This window comes from Nyctibius grandis, chromosome 4, assembly GCF_013368605.1.
Source record: "Nyctibius grandis isolate bNycGra1 chromosome 4, bNycGra1.pri, whole genome shotgun sequence".
In the NCBI taxonomy this organism is placed as follows: domain Eukaryota; kingdom Metazoa; phylum Chordata; class Aves; order Nyctibiiformes; family Nyctibiidae; genus Nyctibius; species Nyctibius grandis.
Window position 1 is genome coordinate 42,849,934 of NC_090661.1, and position 23,899 is coordinate 42,873,832.

The window sequence follows — 23,899 nt, forward strand, 5'->3', positions numbered from 1 at the left end:
TTTAGTTTTATTTTAGTTTCAAAATGGCATCTGAGTCAAATACCTCCTGAAACAGGAGAAAAGCCATGAACTCCAAATGAAACTATTATATTTCAACAATAGAAACTTGCCCTTTTATGCTTGCTCTTCTTTATAATAGCATCATTGCTTAACTTCTCAGGGAAGCAGGCAATTTTAAGTAAGTGCACCTCATAAATCACTGAGTAAAAGTATACTAAGTACAGTGGATTAAACTAGAGAGTTCCTTCAGAAGCAGGAATCAACACTTGTGCATTATACAAGACTTCCTTTGTTGTCAACTCATTGAAAATAATACCACAGAAGGCAAATGCTTTCTTCCCTCTTTCCTGCCTTCTTGCAGAAAGACAGTTCTACTTGTCACAACTTTATCTGTCAGCTTTCGAAATTACCATGATATGGTACTCTAGTTAATAACAACTGAAATTGTGATAGTATTAATAACATTAAAAACATGTTTAGTTTATTGTCTCTCTGTTGAAATACTGCTGATTTTTTTAATGGGGTTGCTAAAAAAGTTAATAATTGGAGAAATTAGCTTTAGTGGAACATGCACTATTGTTTGATCAATATGGGGTTTTTTTGATACTACTAACAAGGCTTTTGTTATCTCCAATTTTGCAAGTCTGAAGATCCCTTTTCAAGGAGTATCTTTTTGACAAATGTGCAGTTTTTCATCATGTACCTTCTGTCTTGTATCACAGTGTTTTAGAAGAGTCTATGCTTTACTTATTCACTAGGCTTTCAATAGAGAATCACATTAATCCTTTTAAGCTCCTTATTCTAATGATTTATTTTGTTGAAAACCGTAGTGATCCTCCTTTGAATTTTAATGATTGCTGGCTATTCAAGGATTCATTGTTTTGACTTCCTGTCCTTACCTTTGTTTCTTACATGTCTGTAGGGAACACCTGTCTAATACTGTATCTGGCCTTAGTTCTCACTGGCTTACCATATCCACTCAAGCCTATCTTAAGGCGTTAAGTTGAAATGCTAGCTACTCATCCATGAAAATAAATGTAGGATATTTACAGAGATAGGCAGATAGACAGCAGAGGGATGGCTGAACGGATTGAGTCATTTTTTGATGAAAGTGATATTTTTATATGAATTATATCAATATGATTGTTGCAAAGTTTGCTCAATATAAAGTCAGCACTTTAAAAACCATTAAACACCACCATCTATGGGGGATTTCTATTTCAAAATTTTTGAAGCAAATGCAGTATGCCAGCAGTTGTCAGGATTTGGCATCAGCCGCTGAATTTAGGTCATGGCACTGGTTAAATTGGATTTCAGTTTTCACTTTCATCCACTCTGTATAAATACAGAATGTCTCTTTAGAAATATAACTAGGAACATCATGAGTTTTCAAGAATATATTATTCTAATACAAGATTTTAACAACTACACAGTATTTATGCATAATACATTTTGTTCCTTATCTACAGCCTTTTGGACTTTGATTCAGAATACCAGGAGCTCTGGGATTGGCTGATTGACATGGAATCCATTGTGATGGACAGCCATGACCTGATGATGTCAGAGGAGCAGCAGCAGCATCTTTACAAGGTTAGCGCTACCGTTACTGCCTTTACCTAGCTATAGAAGATCTGATTAGCTTGACAAGTCTTTCTCTCACAGGATATCGCTGCGTTCATTGTATGTATCATGGTGTCTATTAGAATTCCCTTCCCTGTCCCCAACCTCATTTCCATCCCCTGTGCGCTGACAGGCTGCATCGACATCATAATTGCAAGAAAGTTCCCTTTATCACATTCTATTTGGTGTAATTCTATAGAAGGACAAAGATTTGTCTTCAAGATGAATAGAAATAAATGAAACTGCATTAATAAATAGACTGAAACAAAATGAAGGAAAAAAATGAAATGGTAGCATTTAACAAAATGTGTTTTGATTGGAGCATTCAGCTGGAGTTTTATCCACCTTTCAGACCTCATCTGGGAAGAAAGAAATTTGCCTTGATTTTCGTTTGCTGCTGCCAGGATACAAGACTCTTACAATTTAATTTTTATTAGTTATACATAAAGCAGACGTTGTCATATTCAGTCATCACACTTGCTTGTGATTTCAGCAAAATGATTTTGAACTTGCATATTGATTATAGGGTCTCCATCTTACATATATACCCATATATATATATATATATATGTATATATACACACACACATGGTTTCTCTTATTTGTCATAGCAGCCTTAGCCCAGAAGCTTCATCACTTCTTTTAGATAGACAGTACTTTTAAGAAGTTCCCCAAAACGTGTGATTTGATCCTAAAATTGATTCAGGCTTCACTGTGTGTCTGAGCAGCTGTAGTCTACGGGTCTGAGGGGTGTTGGGGGAAAGAAAGGAGGGGCTTTCGACAGAAATATCAGGCTGCAGTAAATCTTCCTCATTTAGGCAATTTTTATTGGAGTAATTCTGACAGTTGTCATCCTTGAATTGCTTTGAGCATATGGCATATTTCAAAGAGCAGATTGTGAATCATAAAAAATAAAATTAATAACTAACCACAGAATCAGCAACAGTATAATGACAAGAAACAACTACCCTCTAGCTTTTTTTTATTTCTTATCGAATAAATGGTACATTCAAGGTCAAATAGAAGTTGTTTTCTTTCTTCTGTGATTGCATGATTTGATTTGATAATTTCTCAAATATAATCTTTTTTCTTGCTTTGGCATCCTAATTTCTTGATGGTCTTCATGCATTTTATTCTTTCTAATTTTTGTCCTTTTATTTAAAATATCCAGTGAGAAAGGGTTGTCACATGAATTGAAATATGTTTATAAATGGAAATATGGTTCAGATCCAAACTATTTTAGGCTGCAAGTGAATTTAGTTCAGTGGCCTCCATTTCTTGCTTTGACAATCATTTCTTATTTTTGCTAATGACTTTTTCCTAACTTTCTAAATACTTAATCAGACTTAATCACACATTAACAGTCCTGGCCGTGGCTAGGCTCAGAAATAAACAATGTCAGAAATGGGTAAAAAGTTTCTTGCGAATCTAAAAAAGGTGTTTTGGTAGTGCCTGTCCATATAAAACCAGCTTGTACTATGCCTAAACTAACCGCTAGTTTTAGTCCTATACTAAAAATATCAATAAACATAATAAACATAAATTTTAAGGAAACAATCCATCCATCAATATGAAAAGGAGCAAAGCTTAAGCAGCCAGCCCAAGTACTGTAGGTGCTATTTAGGATACTTCCGTTTCCCATATCCAAATTTAAACATTAAAAATAATTATAGATGGTAAGGCTGGGATAATAATGCATGGTGAGAAGAATAAAAGAGGGCAGTAATTTAAGAATTAGTTTGCAGTACTGTATGGTGGCAAAATGAGGAATATTGTATATTCAAAATGGGAAGTAATAGTTTCTTATTATGAAATTCTGTATTATGATAGCCATGACATTTCTGAAAGCAGAGAGTTTGTGCCAGAGAGTGTAGCTGGGTCTGTGCAGCACAGACAAACCAGCACTGCTTCCAAAGCACAGGCAGCTCATTTGTCCTGCAGTTTCCACAGGGAGGTCATTTGCTAATTAATAGAGCTCCCATCTCAAAAGTACCTATCTGGTCACTGCAAAACCACTTGAAGGAGGCTAGAAACAGACTGCCTGCCCTCCCGCAGTGAACATTCTCTGCATATAGCTTTCTAGTGAAAGCAGCAAGCAAATTGTTAAGGACTGAAGGAAAGGCTTAACTAGAAATGTGGAGCTTGGTTAAGAGATCACTAAGGAGCAGGAGGTGTATTTGCAGGTAGTGTAAAAAGCTTGAGTGCACAGCATTAAGATCTATTAGCCTTTCAAAAAAAACCACAACCCACCACCTCCCAAAGAAGTGTTGAAAGCCCCATAATTTCAGACATTTAAAAGTAGACAAAAGAAAACATTAGCAAATGTAATTGAGGGAACAATTCTGCAGTAGAAGGAAAGATCAGATAAATCACTAGGTCTTTAACTAGGTCTTTATCATCCTTAATTTCAGAGATTCGCGTAACAATGAATCACACCCTCAAAAACGGTATTAATAGTTTTATAAAACTAGCCTAGTAAACCTCTCTTCTAATCAATAGTGACATCCTTTTTATTTGGAGGCTCATACAGAGTTGTGGATGGTCTAGTGCTCACAGCTAAAGGGCAGGAGCACTGCTTCATAGAGAACACAGCCATTCTGGTCTGTAGGGAGAGAAATCTGTAAAGAGACATTCAGGCAGCTATTATTACCAGAATTCCTCAATGACGTGGGGTGTTATGAAAACACAGGTCTTGCTTTAGTTATTCTTTATCAGTTACAGCTTCAAATGTGAACCTGCTAATTGCACTCTCTGCATTTTGGTGGATTCTCCTAAACCCTCAGATCCCTCTTCTCAGTTATTGAGCTCACAAGTAATTGCACCTCTGAGCCAACTCAGCAAGCCGCCTCTGCCGGGGAACCCGCTGTGGTATCACTATTACCAACAGTAATCATTGCCCCTGAGGAGTCTATGAATGGGAAGGAGCAATGATAAAACAGGTAAACTGGAAGGGAAAAGCATACATTAAAGCAGCATAACGTAATATATAAATGCTAAAATTGCATATGGGAAAATAAAGTGTATTTTCATGGTTAGACTGTTTTCCCAGTACTCTGTTTTCAGATTTAATACAAATTTAAGTCAACTCTCAGCTTAATTTTGTTTTGTAATATTCCAGGAGCTTCACAGTTTTTATTAGGATCCTTATTATCTCTCTTCAACTAAGTTTTATTTTGCCCTTAATATAATAGGAGCAGTACAGCCATATTTTTTTTTAACTCTGAATATGTATGTATGACTTCCTCTAGATTTCTGAGATTTTAGTGCAAAGATTTACAAAAAGAGAAAACTATTCTTCCTCACTATGCTCCCTCATAGCCCTAGATGATTTCAGCTTTACAGTCTTAAACTAGCTAACGATTTTGAAAATCAACTAGTGTTTGATAAAAGGGCAGTCACAGAATGAATGACGACAGTTTATTTGTCCTCTAATGCTTTATCTATTAACTAAGAAAAAATTAGAAGGAACATTTCCATGTTTTTGGACTCTCGCCTCTTTGTACTGCTGTAATAGCTCAGTTTAATGCCAAATGTATCATGTTTATTTCATTTTAATCTACTGCATGTGAGCCTGATCTCTTAAGCTCTAAGTACACAGAACTTGCATTGACTTCAGCTGTATTCATATGCCATTACTGGAGGATCAAACCCAAAGAATTTAAACTCTGCTAATTAGCCCTTTAGTGGGAACTTGAGTAATTCTGTACCTTGAATGTTCAAAAATGAAGCAAATCAGTATTTACTGGAGCTGTGGGGATTAGAAATGAGTATACTAGGCAGAAAAGTTAATGATAATTCTTTCAATTTCCCTCAGAAGATTAATTGCAAAACTTAATTGTCTTAGATTAAAACCCCATTTCAATAAGTACAGTAAGATTGTTGAAATTGTTGGTATGTTCAGAATAAAATTAACTAAACATTTTTAACTATCAAATAAAAGAAATGATATTTTTCTGTCTGATTACATGTATGGTGTTTTTAATATAAATTGCATAAGCCGTAAATCTTTTACTAGTAAGTCCAGCAACGAAGGTCATGATAGATGGAAAAAAACCTTATGTAGTAGCACAAAGATTTTGAAAACATTTAGTTGACACGGCTTTTGAACAAGTTAACTGCTAAACTATTTCACCGAAGGGAAGAGGTTCACTGTATTAAATAACATGAAAATACTCGTCAGAAGCTAAGGATACCTTTCAAAAAAATGTTGAGGGGAAAAAAAAAAAGTCTCCCGGCAGTGTTTGTTTCCCTGCTGGAAGCTCTCCCTGCTCGGAAGGTGCAGTCCCCGTTCTCCTCTGGGTGCGCTGCTGCTCCGTGGTGCCTCTCTCCACGGCTCACTCTGCTGTGGCCCTGAGTGGATCAAACAAACCGTGGTGAAAGTTTCCCTCATTTGCATCACTTCTAGACAGCCCTGTCGTACTCTTTGCTGACAGGAAATCACTGTCTTTGTCACCTTTTTTCAGTGATCTCCTTTTGGCAGAGATCGGCCATGTGACCGGGATTAATCACAACAACAGTTCTGGCTCAGAACTCAATGACATGTTTTCCTCAGCACTTCAATAATGGTGTAGAGGAGTCAGTAGGAAATGACTACATTAATTTCAGAGTGAAAAGATAATTAACACTTAAGGACTAGTGCTATAACCTATGGAGCTATTATTCAAATTAAAACTAATTTATTGGAAACTTGTGAAAAAAAAAAGCCCAAACCCTGTCATTTAATGCAACTGTTAAAATAATCTTACAAGAGTCCCCAAGTTTAAAAAGAAGCACAAACTGTATTTAACGCGGTAATATAAATACATAAAAACTTAAACATTTGAAACTGGAGGCTGAAGTATGTAAAGTGCTTACTTAGATGATATGAATAGGATCCTGGCAAACAAAAGCAGCAGTGTGCTCCTAGAATGCTGTGCTTCAAGGAGTTTCCTTGGCAACAGAAATGCAGTTCCAAAAGTAGACAGAACTTTCCTTAGAAAACATACTATTAATAACAACCTTCCGGAACAACTTGGAACAATTTGACTACTTGGCAATAATAATGCCAAGTGTTCTGCAAATTAATCTAACACATAACAGTTATATGTTTCTCTTGCCCATAATTCTCCTGAACTGGAGCACTGAGTTCTCTGCTGTTAGAGGATACAAATGTGCAAAGAGGTTCCAAATGCTGCACAGAGAGGGCTCAAATAGCAGCAGCCTATAAGGATCAATTAATGTACTTCGTATCATTTTAACTTGTAAACCAGATTAGTTTAATTGGATTACTTTGTTCCGTTTAAAACGAGTCCTGCATACCTACTGAAGCCACATTGTAGTTGTCTTTATTTCAAGCAGATTTTCCGTATAAAGAAAACTTATTAAAAGATTAACAGCCTGTAGAGTGATATATTTGGACAATATGCTTAGGGGATTGGTTATAAACTAGGAAATGTGAAGATTTTTGCTCCTACACTGCCTACTCCACACGATCCAGGATGCCTTCTGTCTGTCTGGTAATCTGTCAGTGCCTGCACAGAGCTGCTAAAACAGTCAGTGGGAGAAGATGATGATCATCACTTCAGAGGAAGCTCTCAGCACACTACAGGATTGAGCCCCTTGTAGGTAGTAACTACAAATCTGCTATGCATGCAGTATTTTTAGATATATCATCATTTCTGTATGAGCCAAGAGAATAAACTAATTTCATATTTGCCTTGACAATAGAAATCATTAGAATTCCACTAAAGGCCATAAGTTTACCAGACTGTGCTACTACCTTGACTTTTCCTGAATTCTTACATCTAAAGGTTAAAAGTAATCAATATCTCATTGTGCAGCCTGATAATAAGTAATAACCGTGATGTTAAAATCTAAATGACTGCAGATAGCACTTAGGTGTGTTGACCCATTTGGGAGGGCTTTTTAATTGCAATCAGAATAGTCATTATAGTTTGCTAATAAACTTTTAGGCTACCTTGCAAAAATCACCACCTTTTTGAAATATGACTTTAATGCTATTAGCAAATTATGTCCCAAAGTGAAAGCTTTTATTTTATCTGACAAAGCATATGTAACACTTTTTTTTTAAAAAAAAAAGAGGAAGATTATTCTGCTGAATAATATCAATGGAGATATTCATTAGCAATAGGTACAGCACTTACTTATGCCTACATACATGGATTGACACACGCCTCAATGGAAGTTATTCTTTGTCTTTGACATTGTAGTGTGCTTTTAACTCTCAGGCATAGTAACATGACTGAGCTGTTTTGCAGAAAACTCTTGACTTCAGTTACTGTTCTTCACGAAGTTCAGTAATTTCCATGTGCTAGGCAGGTTTATTTTTTTTTCCTCAGCAGATTAAGAACCTCTATGACTTTCCACACTCGGTAGGAAAATCAACTGTTTTATATGAGAGGTCTCAAAAATGCCTGATACCCCAAGCATCAGTGAAAACCTGACTGCTATTAGAACATCACCTAAATGAATTCAGGACCTGACACAGCAAAGTTTCCTAGTCTCTTACTGCAGGGCGTGCTGAAATTGGTTAACTTTTTCTACATCATTATTTTCACTTCAGTTGCACTGGAGAACAGAGTGAAAACTCCTTTGTGACACATACTATAACAACCAGCTCGTTTTTCAGTGGTCCATATGTTTAACTTTGTAATATGATTAAATTGCTTGCTTCTTCTGGCAAATTTTATATTTTAAAAAGCAGAAAATAAAATTATTGTTGGCAAAAACTCTTAAAGCCGATAAATGTTAAGTTTTAATGTCTTATGTAATTACAACAGGAAAACATTGATTACTATGTCTACAGGATTACAAAGTAAGTCTAGAGAATGGATAAAGAAAGAATACGAAAAATATTTTTATATTTTCTTGGTTGCTTCCATAATATATTTCAAATGTAAACATGCATTTTTTAAAGGCAGTGTTGTAATTTCTATGGAGCAGACTCCCTGTATTTCCGCAAGTGGCTTCATGCATTTCACAAGAGTAAGTGGGTTTCTCCCATTTCTTCCCAGCGTGATATTGAAGATGAACTTCACATTGCAGAAAAGCAGTATTTACTGAGCTTGTAGCAAAAGCCAGCACAGCTTTTGGGAGATTAAAGCAGTGTGTCTAGAATGAAAGAGGCATTCGACTTCAAACAAAAGTAAATGTGTACCACATAGCTGTCATCACCATTCCTTACTACAGCTGCAAAACGTGGACAATTTACAGACATCACGTCAAGCATCTTAGTCAACTCCACATGGTCTGTCTTTGTGCCCTTGCTGGTATAAAATGGTAGGATAAGGTCCCAAGCAGCAAGACCTTAAAGCATTGTCAAATACTCTGCACTGAAGCAATGGTCTGGCACACTCAGCTGTGGCAGTTTGAGTGCATATGTCTTGCAGTAAATTACCCACAGCCATTCCCTGTTCATCAAGCATTCTTAGTTTTTAAAAAATGGAAATGGCACCTTAATTCACCCCAAAGGTTGATGAAAATTACAACCTTCATTGCTTTCTATATGCTAGGACTGCCTAGTGTCCAAACAAGGTAGAAAGGGCTCAACATTAGTCTCAGGTACACTAAATTACTCTCATTCTCTAAAGAACAAGTAAGAATAGCTGAAGTATAGCAGCACTCTGGCCTAATCTTTGGACCAAGAGTCCCTAAGAAAAGGCGTTATACTTGTGCTGTTATATGTGCACTCAAACACCAGGGACAACAATACCGGTGCTAGCAATGTACTTTGATGCCCTGAACAGAGTAAAGAGGCCATATGAGGCTCCAAAACATGGGCATGTTCTGATTTACATTGTTCTTAGCACAGCCTTTCAAAACTTTACCCATTCATCTAAAGGTGTTTAGGTTATCTGTATTTTCTTGTTTCCTGACACACTGCATCACATGCAGACCACATGTAAGAAGTGCAGAGCCCTAGGAGCTGCCCACTCTGAGGCTAGTATTCACAGAATCACAGAATCAACCAGGTTGGAAGAGACCTCAGGGATCATCGAGTCCAACCGTTGCCCTGACACCACCCTGTCAACTAGACCATGGCACTAAGTGCCATGTCCAGTCTTTTCTTAAACACATCCAGAGATGGTGACTCCACCACCTCCCTGGGCAGCCCGTTCCAATGTCTAACGACCCTTTCTGAGAAGAAATGCTTCCTAATGTCCAACCTGAACCTCCCCTGGCAAGGCTTGAGGCTTGTCCTATCGCTAGTTGCCTGGGAGAAGAGGCCGACTCCCACTTCACTACAACCTCCCTTCAGGTAGTTGTAGACTGCAATAAGGTCACCTCGGATCCTCCTCTTCTCCAGGCTAAACAACCCCAGCTCCCTCAGCCGTTCCTCATAGGTCAGACCCTCCAGACCCTTCACCAGCTTGGTCGCCCTCCTCTGGACTCGCTCCAACACCTCAACATCTTTCTTGAAGTGCGGGGCCCAGAACTGGACACAGTACTCAAGGTGCGGCCTCACCAGTGCCGAGTACAGAGGGACGATCACTTCCCTAGACCGGCTGGCTACACTGTTCCTAATAGAGGCCAGGATGCCATTGGTCTTCTTGGCCACCTGGGCACACTGCTGGCTCATGTTTAGCCAGCTGTCAATCAGTACCCCCAGGTCTCTTTCCGCCGGGCCGCTTTCTAACCACTCTTCCCCCAGCCTGTAGAGCTGCATGGGGTTGTTGTGGCTGAAGTATAAGACCCAGCACTTGTTCTTGTTGAACCTCATGCCGTTGGTCTTGGCCCATCTATCTAACCTGTCCAGATCCCTCTGTAGGGCCTTCCTACCCTCCAGCAGATGGACACTCCCACCCAGCTTGGTGTCGTCTGCAAATTTACTGAGGGTGCACTCAATCCCTACATCTAGATCATCTATAAAGATATTGAACAGCACCGGCCCCAGAACTGAGCCCTGGGGAACACTGCTAGTGACCGGCCAGCAGTTGGACTTTGCCCCATTCACCACCACTCTCTGGGCTCAGCCATCCAGCCAGTTTTTAACCCATCGAAGAGTCCACCCATCCAAGCCCCGGGCAGCCAGTTTGTCTAGGAGGATGCTGTGGGAGACAGTGTCGAATGCCTTACTGAAGTCTAGATAGACTACATCCACAGCCCTCCCCTCATCTACTAAGAGGGTCACCTTGTCATAGAAAGTATATATTTAATATATTACAGCAGATTTTATGAAAGGTCATATGCATCAGCTGACTAAAACCATCTCATGAAGTGATTTGTGAATTTGCACTCACAATTCACTCATAAAGTCCCATATACAATGATGCCAAATAAGGGAGATCAGCCCTCTGTAAAAATAAAAAAAAATCAAAGCAGCTAGGACTGTTTTCTCTTTATCACACTGCATCTCAGAACCTTTAGTCTAATATTTCACAGCCTTTGTTCTGGGTTGTGAAACCATGTGCTACCTTTAAGATCTTATACAATGATGATATAACATAAGAATGGCTCCATCATGTCAGAGAACAGTATGTCCTATGCAGTTCTCCAGATATTTTTCTTCTAAGAGGTTGTCCAGTAATCCTGAGTCCACATAACCTTAGGGAAGCCACAGCATCCTGCCTCAAGGAGTCCCACAGATTTAGCCCCACACTATGACGAACCACCTTCTGTGCAGTGTGCCTGTGCTTGTGTCTGCTCTAAAGCTGCCTGCCACTGGTCTCACCAAATGATGTATTGAAGTAAGATAAAATTAGGACTGCTAACACAATGACAACATAATATTTGAAATTGTGTTTGGACATGTTCTTGGTTTTTTAGCAGCTTGGTGGATTAGGCTGTTTTAGAAGGATGCAGACAAAAAAATCATTAGCAAAAAATATTCGGGGCAATAGTATTACCCTATTCCTCAAGTTAGTTGCCAATTTTTAATTCACTTTCCTATTTTTTCACCTCGTACTCCAGGAGAAACTGTAATTCTTTCTAAACTCGTAGGAATTATGTGCTTTATCCGTGACATTTTGCTTCATAAACATAATACAGGAAATACTATTTTCTTTCCCAATTACTCCTCATCAGTATACCTCATAAATAATCGATACTGTAATGTTTCTTTTTAAAAAATAAACAAAAAACAAATGACCACAGAAAACCTTTTTAGCAGGTTTTCTATATGAAACCCAAATTCACAAAACATCAATGAACTTGCAGTGGCAATACATTCAATGCATACATATCTAAATTATAAAAAATTAGTTGCAGTGAAGTATACCAGTTTATAATCTCCTGAATTTTTACTTGTATATATATTTTATCTGTATTTTTATTTTTATAAATATATGCTATGTATTATGTTTTGAAAATATGTGAAATATCAATATAAAATATTAATATAAAATATCAATATAAAATATTTGTATATATTTGTAACCTTTTTATGTACTTAAGGTTACTTGATGTTTTTACATTGTATGTATGCATTTTTAATATATTGCACTAAAAATAGCTACAGCATTTTGTGCTAATTTCTCCTTCTAACAAGGTAATATAAGCAATCACTATAATTTCATTCATAGTTGTTGCAGTTGCGGTTGCATTAGGTCCAGTGGGGTCCTCGGGTAAGCTCCAGCCAACTCCTGTGGCCAGTGAGAAACGCCTGTGGTTCCTCTTAACTTCTTGTGGGTGCTGATATTTTAGCATTGCAGAAAACATGGTTGCTATAGAATTCCAGTGATCATGAACTGCAAATGTTAAAGTTGGGTCTGTGGAGAGACGCTGTTGGGGAAAGACAGCAGTTGTACCCTTCACATCCTGTTGTTGCAGAATGACAGGTGCTGTTACAGATGTGCAGGGCATACTCCAAATGTGTCACTGAGCAGACCAGCAACACCCTGTCACCCTACAGGGAAGGATGTGGAGAGGTTGTGGTTTCCCTGGTAACACATTGGGAGATGGGGTCATCTGTGAAGACTGATTTAGACTACTAAGGGAGCTAAGTAGACCAGCCTCTGTCATGAGGAGGTTCCTCTAATGGGTGATTCAGAGCAGAAGCTTAAGTTAAGCACTCTGAAATAGTTTCAGAAGAAACCTTGTCTCTCTTCTCTCTCCACTGATTGTATAAAGAGGTTATGAAGATCAGCCTCACTTGTCTTTATCTCTCACTGAAGCTCAGTTATCATGAAAAGAGGGGTTTTTAGTACCATTGTGTCGTGTCTGTGCAATATTCCAGTTTGAAACCCTGCTGTGATACATCCAGATTTTGACAGACTTACACTAGAGTTTGATCATCTCTGCTTTACCCATTGATTTTTCTTAGAAACGGGAGATGATAGATACAGAAATGCCGTTAGAGTTTTTCAGGTGGTAACTTTCTGAAGAGGAACATTAGACTTTTTGAACGATGTATTGAGACTGACATACATGTTTTTTGCTGGCCTTCATCAAGGAGGACTATGTGTCTGCTATGCAGGTGGAAGAACAATAATTCCCAAGATCTCTTACTTTGTTATCATGTGTGGAGGGATCAAATAAACACCATCAGAGGTGAGAAGTAGTTAGTGATGTAATCCCACTTTGTTGTCTCCAAAAGTTCATCTATTGTTTTGGTTTTTCAGCAAGCGTATGTAATTTATAGTCAGGGTTCATTTTTCTCCAGCAAGTCAATAGTCAAGTGCCTCATAGTGTGAGTGTGGAAGATTTTTGCCTTTTTTTCCCAGGTGTCAGGAAAAAAAAAATAGATAGAAAAGCTTTCTTTCTGAAAATGTTTAGTTTCCTTATTTCTTCAGCTTGGGTCAAAGAAAATTCTACTCTTAGAACTTCTACCTGATTTAATCTTCAGTTATGGTTTTTAGTTTATGGTCTCTTTTTTGTTAGCTATCTACTAGAATACGTAAGGTGTTTATGCCAGAGCCTGAAACATGCAATAGTTTAAATAAATAAGTAAATAAATAAAAGGAGAGAGAATAAAGCAGGTGATGAATATCACCCTTCTTTTCCACCTTTGCCTCTCTGCTGAGCTAGGGACCTTTCTGTCCATTCCTCTTTCTAACAGTAATGGTTAAATGCTACGGCCATCATGCTGTATGAGCCTTATAGTCTCTTTGTGCAGTAAGTTTCCTTGCTAAGTAGAGAGTAAAATTCACAAGATGCCTACTAAAAATTAGAATGGGTATGAAGATACATATTCGATTCAGTTTTAATAAACATATGGGATGATTTTTTTGTAAATATGGCCAAACAACAGTTCCTCATCAACTCCAGAATACGTACAGTAGATCAGTAGCTAACTGACGGTGCCCAGAGGATTAGACACAAGGGAGCAGGTTTCAAAGCAGATGAAGACTATTGGTCTGGACTCCCTGGGCCCGCCAAAGTTCAAGACTCAATCAAGGGAGTGAATAAAGAGCCAGTTTAAGACTAGAAATATTAAATTATTCCATCTTATTTCCCCAAATGTAGCATATGAGATCTGAGACAACAGTCACATTAGAGAGGAGGGAAATATCTGTGATTATCCTGCTAAAAAACACCTAAAAATCATAGGACATAGATAGCAGTAACTCTGAGCACCAGGAAAACTGGAACTCCAGTCTAAAAAGGCTTTGCTTTGAGGCAATAGAAACAATGTTTTAGTCTCTAAAAAGAATTGATCAGAATGGTACAAATAATTCTAAGTAAATTTAAAGCTATAAAAAGGTTTTCTTAACCAATACCAGAAACAGAAAAGGGGATAGGGTACAGTGCCAGGAACTGGAGTGCCCATGTGTAACTGCAGACATAAAACATTTCTTAATTGTGTCTCTTCCTCAGGATCACTTGTGAAATACACAGTTCCCATTCACAGGGAAGACTTTAGAGTAAAGCCAGTCTAATATATGCTTCTAAATAGTGACCGAACTATCCAGGGAAGTGCCAAAACAGAAACAGCAGAACACACACATAGACGTAAGTCAAAAGAACCCATGAAGCAGGGCAGATGCAGACTGGCTGAAAATGTAGGCATTTTAGTGCAACGTATGTAGTTTAACAGGCAACATGAAAAGTAGAAGGAAAAATGTTCTTGAGAAAAAGAGCCAGCCAGACAGATTGAATATTGCAGTTACCTTTGAAATTAAAATATAATGTCTGAAACCATTGAGAATTTAAGATTTTAATGAATAAGGAGATACAGGTAATGTGACTTAAGCAGATCTAAAGATTCTCAGTGTTCTGGCAATGCAGAAGGCTGCCAGGCATTCAATTGCTATATTTGCAACTATGTTATTAGATCAATGACTAATTTGATACCAGCTGGATTGTGGAGCCAGCTGCAGTGCAACACTGATAAGGAGCAAAATTAGACTGGAGAGATGCAACCAAGCACTGCAGGTGTGCAATGAAATCATTATGAGACCAGTGGATAAATGCAGTGAGTCAACAAGGAACCCCTGAAATAAGAGATGTCATCAGTTAAAGTTTATTATAGTTGTTTTACTAGAAATCTACGCACCCATGGCCATAGGTCTGTACAAGCTCTGGTTTCAATTGGAAGGCAATATTTAAAACAGTACCTGTAAGAAACAGGAAAGTCGCTGTGATTCTAACTGAATACAGCATATTTGAAGATGATCACTTATAAGTTAAATTGAAGTTAGCACAAAACCCCACAAATCACCCTACAGTCCACCAAAACAGAATTCTGTTAGTCTAGTAAAACTGAAAAAGGCAACATGGCAAAGCAGAGACAATGCACCCACAGAAAGTAATGCAGAGTGGATAAACGATCTGCTAATGGTCAGAAAATCTTGGAGTAAACTGACTCCAAAATCATTGAACAAAATGCTGAAAGCCTGGGACGTTACAAATTTTTTTCAGGGCAACAGTGTTCACTGTGATGTCAAAAACACATTTTGGCATATTGATCGGAATGAACAACATAGCCACTGCTTTGCTGCATATTTTGTCAGGTATCTGCAGGCTTTTATGCTCATCAGCCTGGGCTTCTAGAGGTATTCCTGTGTGATATGGACTAGGAACCCTTCCTCTAGTGAGTAGCTGATGGCAATCTAAACATAGGAAACAGAAATGTCAAAGAAGAGGCAATCTATAAGCAACTCCTAAACAGAAACCTGGACAGGAGTATTAATCTAAATGCAGAAAACTTGAAAGAAGCTGAGTTACCTGTGGGTGGCATCTGTTGATTTTTGAAGGCTTTGCTGCTGGGATGAGAAACCAGGAGCCCCTCAGGAAACAGGCAGAGCACTTGACAGAAGGACAGTCCAGTCTTTCACAGAGGCGAACAACAGTTTTTACAATTTTTTTTGCACACTTGGCAAAAGCCTATGGATTTTTGCCATGGTCAATAGAGAGTGAGTAAAAAAAAAAAAGTTAAAGGACCAAGGGCAAATAAAAAAGGGGAGGAGGGGAGGAAAAAAAAGATACCAGTCCTTAAATAGTAAGACTATTTCAAGGGACTGAGCTATGGTCCTTCACTTTAAAGAAGTGGGGTATCCCCATTACAGAATTGCAGAGCTTTAGGAGAATCTCCTGGTGATGTAGAGCTCCTGTAGCAGCTCCATCATTTTTCCCCGCACCATGGTAGAAGTAGTGAATGAGTGTAAGGGTAAGTAAGAATGAAAATAGCGTTCCTTCCAACAGAGATCCCCAGAGAGCCCTGATTTCTGAAATCAGTGAAAACAGGATTTTGTGTCTCACACAGAAGCAACAGCACATCTTGCTCCCTTCGCATGCACAATGCACTTCTCTTCCAGGACAGGTAATGTACCACAAGTTATCTGATGGGCAATATCTCACCTTTAAGAGATCACCTGCTGCCTCCAGCTGCAGACAGACCCACACCCCACCTTTTTTTTAATCTCAATTCAATTGCTGGATGTATCTCTACAAATTAATGAACAGTACCAAGTCCTCCATAAAAGCAGATTAACATGGTTGGGAACTTAGTATAGATGCAAAGCAAAGACAATATAGTTATTTAAAGACACATATCTTCATTTAGTTCAGTTGTCTGTAAGATACATATCTATATACATGTATTTTGTCTAACAGCACAAATGCTAAATAAGTGAGCTTTGCTATTCCGGGCACATTTCAAAGTTACTCAGACTATTAAAATGTTAAGCAGTAAAATGTGTATTTCATGGAAAATGTGTCTGTGTGGCTCACATGAATTAAAATTTAACTCTTCCTGTTAGAAGCCAGATTAAAAGAGAGGTAGAATATGGCTGGCCAACCGCAACAGGCAACAGCAAGCAGAATTGCTTGCTGGGGGGGATAGGTGGGCTATATGTGAGGAGCTTTTTGCATCTCTTTCAAAAGCCCTGTGTCCCACAAGCTATTTCGTGGCTAAACAGCAGGGTATTCTCTCTCTGTAGACTAACCGTTTCCACAGAGAGTGCTCTTCAGTGCCACAGTAAACCAGCAGGTAGGAAATCCCGACCTTGGTGTTGAGGCATGCTTAAATGATAGCTATAATTTTCTGGTTTGTCTCTGAACATTTAAACAGTGAGGAAAAATATTTCCTGCGCTTTACCCAAATGAATTCATGCCAGAAAATGTATCTTCCACCAATTTCCCCTGTTTCCTTCCCTTCAAACCAGTTACTAGAAATATACTACTATAGTAACTTGCACATCATTTAAAAGCTATTATGCTTATGGGTGCCTATATGTGTTCTGAACATCTCTTCACTGTCTGGGTAATCTCCAAACAGAGAGACCTAGAGTGATGTGAGATCTGATGGTTTAAGCATTTCGTTTCATTAAAATCAGCATAGACCATTCGGATCATGCATAGGATTTGTTTGTGAATTTAATGTAGAGGTTTTATCAGAAAAGGCTTTTATATTTATGGTTTTATAAGGCTAAAAATAGCACAGAACACCCACCATTTCCAGTAGCATGCATACTGCTTTGCTCTCTGCACATTCTAAATTCTTCCCTCCTGAAACATATGGTCCCTTTTCCAGGTTCTTCAGAGACTGCTGCATCTTTGAATTCTTTTTGTAGCTGTATCTTTTAGCTTGCTGACTTAACCTGCCAGGGCCAGAATTTGCTACCCTAGCACTACAGATTTTAACACCAGCAGATTCTGATTGAGTAAATCTCAAAACCAGGCACTCTTCCATGTCCTGAGGATCTTTCTGAAGTTTTGACCTTAATTCATCTGTTCAGGCATCTCAGCTACTTGTCACTAGTCAGCAGTGACCTTACAATTCATATCCACTTCTTTTGTGAGTCTGAACGTACAGCGTCAACAATAGCTTGCACTGATGCCTGTTGTCATTGCTTTGTATGGCTATAAGATATTTGGATCCAGAGCTGTGGGCCTAGTAGTCTTCGTTTATACGTCCTTTTAAGCAGTGGTGCTGGCCAACCTGTTTTTGTGTACCCTGTGTTCAAGCTTCCCAGGGAAGCTCCTGGAAAAGAGGTATGGATTTTTTTCATACAGATTCTCTTCTGGTCTTTCCTAGGCAGCTGAGGGGTGTAGTGTGATAGACTGGCCTGTTATGGAACCTTATTTTATACAGTAGCATGGAAAAGCTTAGGAACTTCGCTACTGTTCATTTTTGACACAAGAAAACATTACTCAATCAACCTTGGTATCCTGCCTCGAGGAGTGACCACTCCCGGAAAGCCTCAGACTCGATGAAGAAATGCTCTCTTTTGTAGATACTTACGTTAGTTCCAATAGGCTTCAGCTGGCGGGGTTTGTGCATTTCTTTCACGTTTATCTTGTCTTTGCACGCGCCCCTCGTTTGGCGTTCGGGTAAAGTGGCTCATTCGCGGGTGTGCCCGCCAGGTGGCGCCCTGCGCGCAGCCCGCGCCCCGGCTCGCGCTCCGCAGGGCCCGAGCGGGGGACGCGTGACACCCCCTGCTGCTCCGCGGCATCATCCCGCGGGCGCGAGCGGGGCCATCTCATCCGAACTTCGCCTTTTTTTGTTGTACCAATCGCATGTAAATGTATTCACACCAGCGCGGCTTTTCCAGGCCTATGAAGTGTTGCAAAATTAAAAACATACATAATGTCCTTAATGATTTTTGCATGGTTTAAATATTCAAACCTTTTTCTTAAGTACTCAATGGCTTTATCGAAGGACAGTTAACTTCTGCCATTTCTTCCACACTTTATTAAAGAGGCAAAGAATAAAATCAATGCAATGACAATTCTTCAAACATCAGTACCAAATGCCAGTCACCAATGAGCTGGAAAAATTACCTTTAATAGGGTTAATGTAGTGCTAGTGTGGTCGCTTAACGTACAAAAGCTCTATGGCCTGGTCTAAAATACATATTCATTACTTTAATTTCTTTAAACTTCAGTTCTATAGCAACATATTATACCTCTAGCATAATAGCTAATGAAATGACCTAAAATAGTTGACTCAGAAGTAGATTTGAAAAAAGTAACCCAGTACTGTTAGGAACATGGAGTATTCAAAAAATATACTTTTTTAAAATTTTTAGAGTTGTCACTAACTATAAAATGATTGTTAAGCTAGGAAGTACAGCCACTTAAACTGGGAAGTGAAACCACTTTATGTCATTGAAGTGCAGATACCATCCACAAAGGTTCTGTCACCATAAAAATCGGAGTCACTTATTTTTCCTGGTATTCTCAATAGCATATATTCCTTCAAAAATCTGAAAAACACAGAATAAGCAATGAGATCTCGTTCTTTCCACCTCATCCTTTTCTTAGTTTTTTTCTTATATTTTTCCACTTTCATTTGGAATTACTAAATTTCCTACATATACAGCATAATATAACAGACATCTATTAACCAGGCAGACAACAGTTGGAGACATCAATACACATTACTTTAAGCATATATCTTGTCTCAATGGGCACAGATCTTTCCAATATGTATTTGAACTGCCAGAGAGCTATCACGGCATGCATGGTGACCAGGATAGGCTTTCCACAAAGCAGGACCAGAATGTCTTGAGAGAATGCCAGAAAGACAAAAGTTCATGTCTTCTCCAGTGTTCACTATAGGTGAAGTAGATTCAAAATATCCTGATTTTGCTTCATATGACTTCACTTCTGGTTTTGTATCCTGGTATTTCCTGCTATTGCAGTCCTTTGAAGCATTTCTTTCCTTCTCAGATATATGCATATCTTTTCCAGTTTTCAAGACATGTCTTTTTCATCATCTTTGCATAGAATTCAGACATTAAAATAGCTATAACTTACCAGTGGTTTTTTGCAGTTTTTTTTTTTTTTGCAAGTGTTACACAGATTCGAATATCGATGCTATAGTCACCAGTTTATCAGTCTGCTTAGAGCACAGAGATTAGCATTTCAGAGAGGCAACATAAGTCAACATGAACTTGTGGGGTTTTTTCCTAAAATCCATTTCTACAGTTTCGTTGCAGTATCTTTACAGAACTATTCTTTTTTTAATTGCTGAAAGACAGGTTCTATTAATATACAGGTGTTATGCTGTATGCTGGTTTCAGAGAAGCTCATTACAAGATGCTAAACACAAAGGGGCAGATTCCCTGGTCTGTCAAGATCACTTCACATTCAACTTTACAATTTCCAAGGTGAATCTAGAGCAGTCGGTGGTATGCACTAGAAAATACGCTCCTTGTGGGTGAAATTCTCAATATCATCCACTTCATCTGCTACCATGGTCTTTTTCTCCTGCTCCCCATCATCCTTTCCAGCATGAACAGAAGCAGAAAAAAATCTTTAAGTGAACCAGGAAAGCCTAACAAGTAAAAGCCAAAACGTTAGTACAGGCCATATACAAATTATTTTTCCTTTGTGTCAGGGCCAAGTTACTGAAAATTTGCTTTCTGGCAGCCCTAGGAAGAATCAAGCCTTAAGAATGTCCAAAGTATGTGTATTTGAGTTCACCAGCCTCTGCAAACATTGTTCAGCTTCTCTGTGTTTTGGTTCTATAAACTGTAATCCCAGAAACACCAAACAGAGTTAACCCAAGATCAGTGCAAGCCATCTGGTTTCACGTTTGATTCTTGTAGTAACGTCATGCTTTCACGGACATTCAAGCTATTGGCAAAGTTATAAGAAGATAAAACATCTGGAAGTTAAAATTAAACAATTTAAACTAGAAACAAGCCATGCAGTTTCTAACAGTGAAGGAAGCTGGTTATTTATCATCTTACCAAGGAATGCTCTGAATTTTCCATGATTTGCATCTTTAAATCAGGGCTGGATGCAATACCAAAAGATTTTCCCTGAGCCAGAAAGCTGAGAGCTTAATATAGGAAAATAAGACTATGGCACATTTTATACAAGTGGTGAGGTTAGATTATGACAATTTCTTGAACTTTAGATCTGTGAATCAGCCCAAGTTTTGTCAAAGAATATTTTGGCAGAATGCCATTAGAGATGAGAAGACGCTTTCAGCTTTCATCATGCCAGCAAATAACAGAGTTCACATTTAGCAGCAGCAAAAATCCTTTAAAACAGACACCTGAAGTCAGGGAAACAGAATGAAGCAGAGGAAAAGTTTCTTTTGTTTCTGTCTCACTAGTTGTTAAGTAGAAAAAATTAGTTTGGTGTCACTGCATTCACGTATTCTTTTAAAGGTAACTGTTCGTGTTGGTTCCTAAGTGCCTTGTAGAAATCAAGATTTATTGAGTTTAGAGCTGAGGTATTTTCTATGATGACTACAATGTATCATAAGTACAATAATTCTTTTTTTTTTTCAGTCTAGTGTGAAGCAACGTTAAGTAGTTCTGAGCTCAGGCAATATATTCTGTTGGACAGAACGCTGGAGCGGATCTCAAAAGACTTGTGTTCCCACATCAGAGATCTTCCCTGACAACAGACATGGTGTCTGTCCGTATCTCAGTTTCCCATTTTAAATTGACAATAATATTTCTCCACTTCGCAGGACTGTTGCAACTCTGCAGCTCTTTGGATCACAGGAATGGCAAGCTTGAGCCTGTCTGTAAAAGGCTGCATTAGGGTTACCCTTGCTGGTGGTCATTTGGAAAGAGGCTAAGTATCTCTCCTAGGTACAGCAGCTGTTGGAGATACAGAGAGACTGGCTTTCAGCATGTCCTGGATTGTTTAGTTTCCAACATTTCTGGGCAGAACTGAAGGTCATTGTAACATCTCTACTCCATCACGTCACGGAATAAGAGAGTGCACGTTTCTGTTCCTGGCAGTTCGTGATCACACTTCACATACTCCTGAGAAGTTATAAGATTTTTAAAGAGCAAACCCAATGTCACATGCAGGTGGTCAGGAGCAGGATTTCTTTCTCTTTTTCCCTTTTCTTTTCCCATCATATGTGTGATAGTTCCTCTCATTTTTATTGCTTAGGTTTTGTCTGTCTTCAATTATTTAAAATATTAAAATATTACTACATGCAGAAAGTTCATTTTTAGAAATTAACTCAGAATCTAATTTTCTAAGACTCTGGATGTTAAAAAAAAATCATATAATTTATCATGTATGTTAGATTTTAGAAACAATGGCCACACTGATATAGTCCTTTAAATATCATTCAGTAAATATAGTGGTGTTGTTAAGGGTGCTAGAATTGCAGTACATCTTGGAAGAGTTTTTCCACCTTCAAGGTAGTCTGGCTCTTGCTGAAGAAGCTGCTTGGGCATAGCATTGTGCTGTTTTGATCACCAATGAGGAAGAGAGAAAGCATCTGTGTTAAATACCCAGAGGTCCGTCAGGGTGTTCCCAGTCTCAGATATTCTGAAGAAGGCTGGTTGTTAGCTCTTGCTGTTCAGTCATCCTTATACGCTTAGTTTCTTTCAGGGACTATTGAACTTCCTATCTATAAGGCAAAAAATGATCACTGCTGTAGAATTTGCTATCAAAGCTGTTAATACCGTAAAAATTGAAATATTTTCTTCCATGTTAAAATAATTCAATGACATTTGTGAGGTGTACATCTTCTTGCCAACTCTTCTAATTTAAAACATTATCTGTTTGAGGAAAACATATGTTAGAAGTTTTTAATTCAGTGATAGGAAAGGCACTAATGAAATATGCATGTATGAATTTTGTATTGCATAAGTTTCCTCTTTCTTGAAATGTGATTAAAAGCCAAACATCTGGATTATGTTTAAAAAGCTTGAATTTCCAGTTTTCAGAGAGATTCAATCTATTTTGACACTGTACACTTAGCCTTAACTTTTTCAGCATGCTGTTAACATTACTTGCTATTGTAAAAAAATAAGTTCAGGTTTAAATGAAGTTGGACTTCTCCTAATGCTAAAAATGTTTTCTGAAATAGCTGTTTCTGCAGCATTCACACAGCCATAGTTTGGGCTCTGTCAGCAGTTCCATTACAAATTTACTCTTCAGAACGGTTTGTAGCTGATCATAAAAATAACATTTCAACTTGAGAGTATTTTTTCTTTTATTATAAAAGTATACGTTTTTCCTAGAATAATATTAAAAATGAAATATTGAGTTCTTAAGAACTTAAAAAATTCAATATAAAATGAGATTAGCCTACTGTTAACACAGATAATGGCATTGGGATGCCAGCTTTCTCCTTTTGTTTAAATAACATTAATGTGTACTGGAAAAATGAATAGCTATTATCTGCTATGTCTCTTGAAGGGTTCAGAATATGTCTGTCTGGAGATAATAATAAGTAGTTAACTACATAACTTTCTTTTTAACATGTTTTAACAGTAGTTTTGATGCAGTACATTGTAATGGTATTGCTATAAGAGGAACTATGGTGATTGCCGGTGTTTTAGATAGTCAGTGGAGATGTTTTAGCACTCCTAGTGGACCTGCTGCGTGTGCCAACTTTGACATAACTCAAGGGAAATTATAAGGAACAAATCAAATAGCACATTGTAAAAACTATTAGCTTTCACTTTACTTAATACAGTACAGAATGTGCATTTAAAATAAAAATGACATTTTTCATTATAACTTCAGGGCAAATTGACAAATCTACTGTCAACACCCTTTCTGATCAGCACCTAGATGGGCCCTCAAACAGGTGTAAGTTCTGTCATGGAGAAAATAGTTCAAATACTTTAAAGATCATTTTGTTACCCTAGATACTACAGGTAATGAGAACTCAGATCCACATGTTCTGAGGTTAGAGACTGAGCAAGCTAAACGCAGATTCTGTCTGGTCTTGACTTGAGGTCGCTCACCAGCCTGCAGAGATTGCAGGGCTATCACCACAGGCCAGGGATCATTTGCTTTTCTCACACTTGACAAGGTCTAATAATGTGGATTACTAAAGCCACCATGCCTTAAATGGTGGGTATACTGATCTTTGTGGATTCTCCTGCCCTTTGGTGTAGACTTTGAGTTCTGCCTCTGTTGGTCTGTGGAACTTAGATTTCCATTTATCTCTTTTTGCAGTTGG

At 38.2% G+C, this 23,899-nt stretch overlaps 1 protein-coding gene across 1 annotated transcript in view; it reads left to right on the forward strand.

Annotated features, from left to right (window-relative positions):
* The window catches only part of AKAP6 (A-kinase anchoring protein 6), a 255,963-nt gene that overhangs the window by 162,913 nt on the left and 69,151 nt on the right, over nt 1–23,899 (forward strand). The window contains exon 9 of the mRNA XM_068397672.1: nt 1,470–1,590. Within this exon, the coding sequence (XP_068253773.1) occupies nt 1,470–1,590 (121 nt within the window). The remainder of the gene's footprint in view (nt 1–1,469; nt 1,591–23,899) is intronic.